This window comes from Zingiber officinale, chromosome 6B (genome assembly GCF_018446385.1).
Source record: "Zingiber officinale cultivar Zhangliang chromosome 6B, Zo_v1.1, whole genome shotgun sequence".
NCBI lineage: Eukaryota > Viridiplantae > Streptophyta > Magnoliopsida > Zingiberales > Zingiberaceae > Zingiber > Zingiber officinale.
Genome location: NC_055996.1, coordinates 10,026,222 through 10,036,243, shown reverse-complemented (window position 1 = coordinate 10,036,243; position 10,022 = coordinate 10,026,222). Strand labels below are relative to the sequence as shown.

General features: G+C 35.8%; 1 protein-coding gene across 1 annotated transcript; it reads right to left on the bottom strand.

Annotated features, from left to right (window-relative positions):
• Positions 1 to 3,774: 3,774 nt before the first annotated feature.
• Positions 3,775 to 8,246, bottom strand: LOC121991927 (chorismate synthase 1, chloroplastic-like). The gene is made up of 13 exons (XM_042546010.1): positions 7,972 to 8,246; positions 6,932 to 7,082; positions 6,767 to 6,843; positions 6,601 to 6,659; positions 6,348 to 6,431; positions 6,125 to 6,217; positions 5,558 to 5,638; positions 5,346 to 5,477; positions 5,097 to 5,199; positions 4,882 to 4,976; positions 4,725 to 4,790; positions 4,357 to 4,441; positions 3,775 to 4,075 (listed from the first exon to the last, which is right to left on the bottom strand). Exons 1-13 carry the CDS (start codon positions 8,126 to 8,128, stop codon positions 3,930 to 3,932), a joined length of 1,329 nt encoding a protein of 442 aa, XP_042401944.1. The 5' UTR covers positions 8,129 to 8,246; the 3' UTR covers positions 3,775 to 3,929.
• Positions 8,247 to 10,022: the final 1,776 nt, after the last annotated feature.

The following is a 10,022-nucleotide window of genomic DNA, read 5'->3' as shown; positions in this document are numbered from 1 at the left end:
AGAAATTCTTTGCAAGCCCTGCATTTAGCTTGAGACATCTTGTCTTCTCAATGATTGTCCTATTCAACCTTTCCACTACCCCGTTTTGCTGAGGTGTCCTACGAACCGAAAAATATCTCATTATCCCATGTTGCTCACAAATTCCTGAAACTTTGAATCTGTCTAATCAGTCTTATTGTCTGACCTAAGATATTTAATCTTTCTTCCGGTCTGGTTCTCCACTTTAGTTTTCCATAGTTTAAACTTTGTAAAAGTTTCCGACTTGTGACGCATAAAGTATACTCAGACCTTTCGTGAGAAATCATCAGTAAAACTCACAAAATACAAGTGCCCTTCACGTGATGCTATACTGGCTGGTCGGAGAGATCCGTATATACGTAGTTCAGAATCCTCTCTGTCTTGTTTGTTGCCGTCTTGAATTGTACTTTGCTTTGTTTCCCAAGAAAACAAAATTTACAGAATTCAAGCTTGCACGTTTTGACACCTTTCAACAAATTTCTCTTGTGAAGTTCTAGCATCCATGTTCACCCATATGCCCTAGCCGCATATGCCACAAGACAGTATTGTCTAATTCAGACTCCACCAAGACGACTTCACTTACAACTGTAGTCCCTATCAACTTATAATGTTTCCTACTACCTTTTGTCCTTTCATTACCGTCAGAGCTCCCTTGCTAACCTTCATCACCCTGCCTACTCCACCGTGGTTCGACGACGTGCTTACTCCACAAAAACGGCCAAAGGTTTATTAGAATTCTCTCTACGCAAAAGAATTACATCTAATGATTCTTATGATTGTTGTTGTACAATAGGTTTACAATGATCCCTATAAATAATACATAAACTCATACCTAGTAAAATCGTAATAGAATTTTATTATGAAAAATCTCAACAAAATTCTGTTATAAAAAATCATAAAGAATTCTATTATATAAAATCACAATAAAATTTTATTACGAAAAATTTTAATAAATTTTTTTCATGATATATCTATCACATTGGCCTTCATTAAACATGAGTCACCCGTGAACCGTATCTTCCCCAAATCAACCGCATTGTTTCATAATTCTTTCAACAGGAAACAAAGAAAGCCACGCCATCAATCCTTCAACGCATGTCTCATTGCTTGTCTAATCCAAATTACTCAGCAAAAGAGATGAAGTGAAGAATCCAGCGAAAGAGTTTGACACTTAAACAATGTCTAAGCAGCAACGTTGAAAAGGATATTGCCCTTCACGAATTGACACACTTGACAAAATATGTTTCCAATTGATATAAATTGACTAGTTAGATGTCTATCCTTTTTTGTTAAATATTCAATTTCTAACATTATGGAACTCATTATTCTTAAATATGGCCTGGCATAAGACACTTTAGCATGTGTTCACATGAAGTTTAGGATACAGTAGACCTTTCTTAGAGTTTTATTGTAGTTTGATTTTCGTAAAAATTAAAAAAAAATAAAAAAAAATTAGAAAAATATGTAGGCTGGTGAAGTTTCACTTGTGCTTCTCCATCAAGTTGAAATAGGAATCTCTTGAATGATTAAGATCTTAAGAAGAGCTTAATTGCATCTCAACATCTATGATTTTTGTTTTATTTTACATATTCTTACTAAATTTTTTGTCGAATAGTCAAGCACTTTAATCAATCTTTTTTGTTAGCTTGTGTTTAAATTGATTGAGTCCACGCAAGGCATTCAATTTATTATTTTGTCATTTTTATTTCGTGCAATGTTCGGTAATAGAATCACTATCAAAATAACAAGTCAATCAAAATCAAGTGACCTAACGTACAATGAGAGGGACGCAATTCTCCACGTTTTATGAACTCAATTAGATTATTAAAATGATATTAAGTGTTGATGCACGTAGGTTGCACTAATAATTAGATTTTGATATATAATAAATAGATTAAAGTTAGATGTATTATTTATTTAATTTTTTTATTGAATGTATATGAGTTGACTAGTCTGAAGGATCTAATACCAGGTTGAAATCAAGGTAGGCCCACGGGACCCCATAGCTAGGTCTGTGGGGCTCGATATTTGGTGGAAAGTCTGATTGAGTCTACGGAACCTGATAATTGGTCGAAATTCAGTTGGGTCCGCGAGACCTAACAACTGGCGGAAGGACCTGGTGGGTCAAAAGTAAGTCAAGCGACTACAAGTGATAAATGAATGTAAACAACTAGAGAAAATATTTAGTGAGGACGTGTTCTCAGTTGAGGGAACTGTAGGCGTCAGTCTAGCTTAGGTCTATTTGAGAAACTTAAGCTGAGACCTTGACTAGATCCTGGTCTTGGGAAGATAGAATTACTATTCCTATTTTATCAATGTTGTGTTAACTCTATTTTCCAAGATAAACATATTTTCTGTTGCCTGGATTATCCCTTTTTGCAAGGAAGAAGCTGTTGGAAAAAGGGAGTCCGGGCGCTGGGAAGGGATCCGGACACCTGGACTCTGGGGTGCCCAGAGGCGGTCCGGGTGCCCGGACCAGCTCGCTCGGGCAGGTGTCGCAGGCACTAGGGCGGTCCGGGTACCCGGAGTTGGTCCAGACGCCCGGACTAGAAAACTTATTCAAGAGGTGAGTTGGAGCATGTCAATTAGCCGAGCCAGGTCAGCATGGTCCAGGCGCTCGGAGAGGTTCCAGACGCTCGGAATGAGTCTATATAAGAGACTTCGACCAGCAGCTTCAGAACAACATCGACTACAACTTTCATATTCAAGTGCTGCTCCAAAAAGGCTCCGACGACACTGAAAGATTATTCCGAAGTTCGAAAAACGAGAGACTTCATTTTTCTTTCTGTTTGTTGATAATAAGTTTTATTTTTCAGTTTTTATATTCAATCTTTGTAATCTATTTATGAAATGATAGTGATTACCCAACGAAAGTGATCAATAATTACGGACCTTGGAGTAGAAATCGTCACGGGCTCCGAACCAAATAAAATTCGGCATTGTTAGCGTTGTCATTTTGTTTCCCTTTTCCATTGTGTAACTCATTTTAACTCATGATTTTCAACGAATACTATTCACACTCCTCTAGCGACTTTACGATCCTATATTATATTTATCTCAGACGTCCCTTACAATTTATCGTAGATTATGTCAAGTGAGATAAATCATAGGATGACTAGAGGGTGTAAGGAATTTTTTTCTAAGAATATGTATCCATTCAAATTGATCTCTATGTCATTATAATAAATTTATCACTCCCTAACTAGAGACCGTACACATGGTTCCTCAAAGAGTAATCATTCTGTACAATCTATTGGCATCTTAGTCTTATCTTGCTGCCGAACATGCTCTATACCCTCGATGATCGAAAACCACAAGGTGGTGTTATGCTCTACAACTGTTTAACGTAATCAACATCATCATCACTAGCATTCATGCAACCCTAAATTAATTGGTGCCCTAGAGATTTGGTGGTGATTGCTTTCATGTGCTGGTCCGATTTATTCAGGTGCCACTGTCCAAGCAGTAGGGTCTGTCTTTTTGTCTCCTAGGGCATGCACACATGCATTGCATGTTCATCATCGAGCCATATTACATTCGATATTCAAGTCAGAGATAACTAAGCGGTTGATCGAAAAGGAGTGGCTCGGAAGGTGGCAGAGAAGACAATGCCTCTGAGGACATTCGGCACCGTGAACCCGGCTGTGACTTCGGCAACCCGCTACCTGATCAGCGATGCATCAGAGTACGTGACTGGGAATGAATTCATGGTGGACACCGGCGCAACCCTTCCCGGCATCCCCATCTTCTCCTGCCTTTGATGTAACACTAAAAATATATTAATAGAACTTGCATCATACAAGTGCCTTGTTGCATCTACAACAGTAGAGGACACATCTGCAATCGTTGCACCAACATTTATTGCCACCATTTTGAACTGGAAATCGAAGGAAATGGAATGAACTCAATTTCTATGGAGTGACCAGAGATCCATTTGGATCTTGAACAATTTGTTGCTGAAGAGCAGCATTGGCAGGAAACAATCCGCATTGTGATGTTTGCGCCATCAGTTGATCCAACAGCACCAAAGCCGCCATGGCTTCCACCATTGGAACCGCTGTAAGATCGAAGATCATATTCAGATGTGATAGCCAAAGATTAACAACACCTTTGGTTTGCTAGAATATTTATGTCATTCAGGGTAAAAATTTTAAAAATGAGAACCATGCATGATAAAATTCCTTTAGTAAATCTCAAAAACACTTGCATGTTAAGAACTCAGTCTCTTCCAAAGCAAATTTTTTTCTATATCAAAATCTAAGTATAAATTCATTATCTCTAACCCGCGTTAATTCTATTTCAAAAAAGAGACAAAGAAGGGATAGAACTGAGACCAACCTCGAGGCACCACACAAGGGTCATGGCGCCCTCTTGCGATAAGCTCAGTTTCATGTCGATCTCTTGTCACTGTTTGCTGCTTTTTCTGTTTGATGAATAATTGCCAATAAGGATCATGATAGAATTGAGAAACACATAATATGGAAATTAGAAAATTGGGCATGCGTTGAGGATTTCAATAGTCAACTATGAATCCAAAATGGTAATAGAAAAAAGGTTTTTTGCCAAAATTTAATAAATAGTAATTGTTGAACCCTTCCTGCATGGAAAATATTAGTTTCGCCATTCTTCCCAGTTAGCATCATGGAAGAATTCATCTTCTAGTTTGATGGATGTTAAAGGGAAATATGGTACGTAATGTAGCTTACCGCAATAGTAGAAGTTGGTTTAAAAGCTATTCTCAAGTAAATGGTTTCTCCATTTGATATTCCTCCCTGTACAGAGGAATCATTATCATTAAACCTTAATTGTTCTAATAGCAATTTTCATATGAATAAAATGAGTAGCAAAGATTAAAGGATAAACCTGTACACCCCCAGACCGGTTTGTTCGTGTCCGCATATTGCCATGCTCATCCATGAAGAACTCATCATTATGCTCACTTCCAGTCAAGAAAGTTCCTAAACACAGTTCGATGACAATTACAGAAAGAAAAATGTAGATTATAATGAATATTCTGAACAATTTACATAATATACGAAGAACCTCAGCTACACTACTCCAGGTTAACAGATACTGACCCGCAAAACCACTGCCAATTTCAAATCCCTTCGTTGCAGGGAGAGACAACATAGCTTTTGCCAAATCAGCTTCCAATTTATCAAAGACTGGACATCCAAGCCCCTGAGACAATGGAAGAAATGCAATTGAAAACATTCAGTAAAAAGTAGTTTTTCATATGGTCCACTCAATGCAGGCTGTTATAAACCATTTTGGAGAAGAATCTATATAAATAATAGCAAAGAATCTGAACAAAGTGAAATAATTACTCGTGGAACATTTCGAGCAATGCATGTCACTATGCCTCCAACAGAGTCTCCCTTAACTCGAACTTCATCGATGGCTTCAATCATCTTTTGAGCATAATCTGGATCCGGACATCTGACGATGTTACTCTCAATCTGGTAAGTTATGAGCATAATAAGATCAATTGTCCATAAGAAAATGGAAAATTAATTAGAATAATTGAGTAATCACAGACTTGATCAAGGGTCACTGTCTCATGATCAACAACACCTTCAGGAAGCACAACTTTATGAACTTGAGAAACATATGCCAAAATCTGGAAAGATATAGAAGATTCGGAGTTAAACAGATAAACAGCCAAGGCCAATGGCACACTAAATGAAACTCAAAGATTCTAGTTAACTTAAATTAACTAAATTGAAGCACGAATATTCGATTATTTGAATATTGCTATATGCTGAATAACAGAGGAACTATGTGACAGACAACGACGACACAAAAGATAAGACAACCTATGTGACTCTGTTGCTAAAATATTTTTAAAAAATTAAAGAAAAGGCTCTACATTGGAACTTTTAAACCAAAAATTAGTCAACAGTCATGCATAGACAGGATAGTTATAACGTGCATCTCCAATTCGATATCAAGTTCAATAAGCAAGGCATTAGAGGATTGTGAGAGTAATTCCTTTTTGGGCCAGAGGAATTATGAGTGTATTTATGGTTATCTAATGGAAACACAAAACACCATATCAGAAATTTATATTACAACATTGTCAAAATAAAACAATGAATAAACCCACCTCAGTTCCTGCATACATCTTAAGAATCTTCTTTGCAATAGCTCCTGCAGCAACCCTACCAATAGTCTCTCTTGCTGATGATCTGCCACCTCCCTGTAATTCCACAAGGACAAAACAACAACATGAATTTTTGGATAATATTTTCATGATTATGATGTGAAAAATAATAATAAACTTCACTCTAAGATGATACATGATGGAAATAAAAGGGACTATCAGAAACCTGTATCGCTCTCAAACCATATTTGAAGTCATATGTTGCATCCGCATGAGAAGGCCTATATGCTAATGACATTTCACTATAATCCTGCAAAAGGGCAGAAGTTAGCATCAACATGGCTAGACCATCAGAAAATTAACATTTAACACGTGTAATAAACTCATAGCACATTAGAAGGCTCATCAAGAAATAAATATATTGAAAATTTAGGCATTTGTCATAGTTTCGTTGTTAATAGAGACTATATGGTACTCACATGTCCTCTTTGATCTGTATTTGGGACAGATATACAAATTGAAGTCCCAGTTGTCATTCCTGCAACAAAAGTTTGCATCAACAAACAAGATCACTATTGAGAGGAAGGATATGCTATATGACAGTAAATATGAAACAGATATGGAACAACAGAAAATGTGCCCTACCATCATATATTCCTGAGAGAATACGACAAGTATCAGTTTCTTTTCTCGGAGTGGTTATCCTGCTTTGACCTGGTCTCCTACAGAATAAACCATAAATGTTAAGACTAAATCAAATATCCACACAAATGAATTAATGAATAGATTGGATGCGTATGAAGCAAAAACCTTCTATCAAGTTCAAATTGCAAATCCTCCTCAGAGAGAGGAATCCTTGGGGGGCATCCACTAATAACGCAACCAACACCTCCTCCATGAGATTCGCCATAGGTTGAAACTTCAAAGTGCTTTCCAAATTTATCTCCGCCAGCTCGTACCTCTGATTCTCAGGATATGGAAAATTCAAACATAAGCAAATCATGCATACAAACGTGCACATAGTAGCCCATTTTAATAATGGGAAACAAGAAATCTTCTAAGATTATGTAATATATAACCAAAATATGCATCATAAGGATTTGGATAATACAGGTTAAATATGTCTAATCAGTATAAGTAATTATAAAATGTAGAACAGAATGTTATACTAATGTAAATAGGAAAAAAAAATCAAAAAGTGGAAAAGAATTACATTGTAGTAAAAACAACGATGAAGTTGCAATGCAAAATGTGTGAATTCTAATAAAAGATAGATAATCAGGCATAAAAACAGAAATGATTTTTGGAGAAATATTCCCCAATGAGATTAGCGACCAATATGAATATGAAGGTCCTACTGCCAAGCAATGAGTTCATCCTTGACTTATTCGTGGGCAAAAACTTAGCCACATGACAGTCAACAGCCTAGTTTTATGTTTATTTTCAAATACACCTATACTATTAGTTGTACTAAACTATCATGGTATTGCATCTCCTGCATGTTCTTATCTATAATATGCAAGCTAACATGCAAATTTACATACAGTTTCAGCTTGGATAATGAAGGGTCAAGGCCACTCTATCCACATGCTACACCTACCAATTTCACCTTTTATTAAAATGAAAAAAAGGAGAAATCTACTGCAATTCACTATTGAGTTTCAGAAAAGGAGAGAACAAATCTCAATTGCTCCCCTATATTTGTACGCTCTTTGAATTTTAATCTATTTGGAAGGCTTCCTCTACCTTTTCCATCTAGAAAGGGAAGAATCGCGCGATCGGAGAGCGCAAGGTCGCATTTTTTTCTCCAAGTGACGTTAGAGAAGCGGAGGAAGGTTGAAAGGACTCACCGAGTCTCTTGTGAGTGAGGTAACTCCGGCGGCGAATGGAAATTTGGGTGGCGGCGGAGGAGGAGAAAGGACGGCGGAGGCCGGAGACTTGTCGGAGGCCGATGCCGCAAACGCCATCGGCGCGCTTTAACCCGACGAAGGAATCCGAGGAAGCCATCGCTCGATCGATCGCTCCTCGCGGTCGCTCTGAATCGGATCGGATCGGAGATATGAACTGGGGATTTATTGAACGGAAGAAAACCTACCTACCGCCTCTCCCACCAACCGCATATCTACCACGCCAAAATGGGGAAATATTTAAAATTTAAATTAAAAAAATGAAAAACAATCACTAAATTTTTTATCATTTTGATTGAATCAATAATAGTTTTCTCAGTTAAAAAAAAAACTAAAAGATGTCTTTCATTTTCTGTTATTATCAAAAATAAATTTCATAATAAAAATAGAAAAATGGTACTCTATTTATTATTCATTCAAAAATCTTATTCTAGTCTTAATATAGCTTTTTTTATTAAAATAAATTTATTTGTAATTAAATTATATTAAATAATTTGAATTAATGCTAGACTAATTTGACTAATGTTAAAGTATTTTGAGTGCCGGAGACTACCAACTTTTATTGGAGACATTTAATTTTTATATTATTTATATTTATTTATTTTTTAAAAATTCAGTTTTAATTTTAAATTATTTTAGTTAGATTTATTGTTGATTTTTTAAAATTATATATCTTAATTTTTAAAATTTAATCGTCTTTTCTTTTACCGTATTGATCTCTCCGAAAAAAAAAACATGAGCCCTCACAGATATCAGTAATCTCGTGTTTCACATCATTTTTCATTTTCGTCTAGTCTTGTACTTCTCTTCTTTATCAGTTTTTTTTCCGTGTCAAAATATTTTTGAAAAGATAATTTTTTTTATTAAAAAGTTAAAATTATTTCATGATAATTTTTTGAAAGAAACATTTGTATCTTAAAAATAAAAATTAAATACAACATGATCATTTAAATTTTTTTTCAAAATTATTTTTTTAAAAAAATAATAAATCTATAATTAAAAACAACACTTACTAAATCTTATAAAAAAATTAAATTAGTTTTTCATGAAAAACTTATAAAAAATTACTACAGTGTAGCTGTTCGGTCCATTAAATAGTTAATCAGGCATTTTAACTTCAAATCCCAACTATAATGTCCTCTAGAAATTTTTAGATTAATTAATTCGAAAAAATATATACCAAGGTTAAAATATATATATATATATATTATCAAACTTAATATAAAATTAAATTAGTAATTTTGCATCTTAGAAAAAATAAATTTCATATAAAATTTAATTTTTTAAAATCAATATTAAAAATCTAAATAATTTTTGGCTGGGCATCGAAAACGATTGTGACGGCACTGAGTAATTTTAATTAACATCAAAACAATTTATTTATTTTTATCAAAATTGCGTAAAGCAATTTCAGCACTATGACACTGTTGACGAAGCATACGAAGTGTACGATGTTTTAAGGAAAAACTAATAAAGATACAACAACAATAATAAAATCTGGCATTGAATGAAATTATATTGTTTACAACAGACAAATGCACAAAGATAAACATAGTGTAGGATGTTCTAAAGAAAAGCAAAAGAAAAGAAATTAGCATGCGGCGCGAGCTCCGGAGATCCTGAACTGGAGAGGTCTTCTGCAGAACTTCTTCGGTCTCGGCTCAAACGGGTGGTAGTAGCCTTCGCTGAGATTGCGCTTTGTTGCCGCTAACGGATTAGATCGAAGCGGCCCTTCCTGATCGTGATCATGGAGCACTCTTCTAAGGCGGATCTTGCCATTTTTTGAGACCGACACAATCTTCCAGGTTTCTTTCTTCTCTGTTTTTTCTTCAAAAACAGAGACAGCGACTCGTGGTGGTTTGTGTTCTGAGGAGGGAGGAGTCGTCCGTTCAGCCAATGAAGCTCCGACGCTCTTGGCGGGGTTGCCACGGCCAGACTTCTCCCCCTCCTCCTCCTCCTCAATTGATTTGACGGCGTTGTCACGGCCATCATCT

Excerpts from the sequence above, each read along its gene's own strand:
- LOC121991927 (XM_042546010.1), bottom strand. The coding sequence starts at position 8,128 with ATGGCTTCCTCGGATTCCTTCGTCGGGTTAAAGCGCGCCGATGGCGTT. Across the intron at positions 6,844-6,931 it reads CAATTTGAACTTGATAGAAG|GAGACCAGGTCAAAGCAGGA; the intron begins GTTTTTGCTTCA and ends TTTATTCTGTAG. Across the intron at positions 5,200-5,345 it reads TTGCTCGAAATGTTCCACGA|GGGCTTGGATGTCCAGTCTT; the intron begins GTAATTATTTCA and ends CCATTGTCTCAG.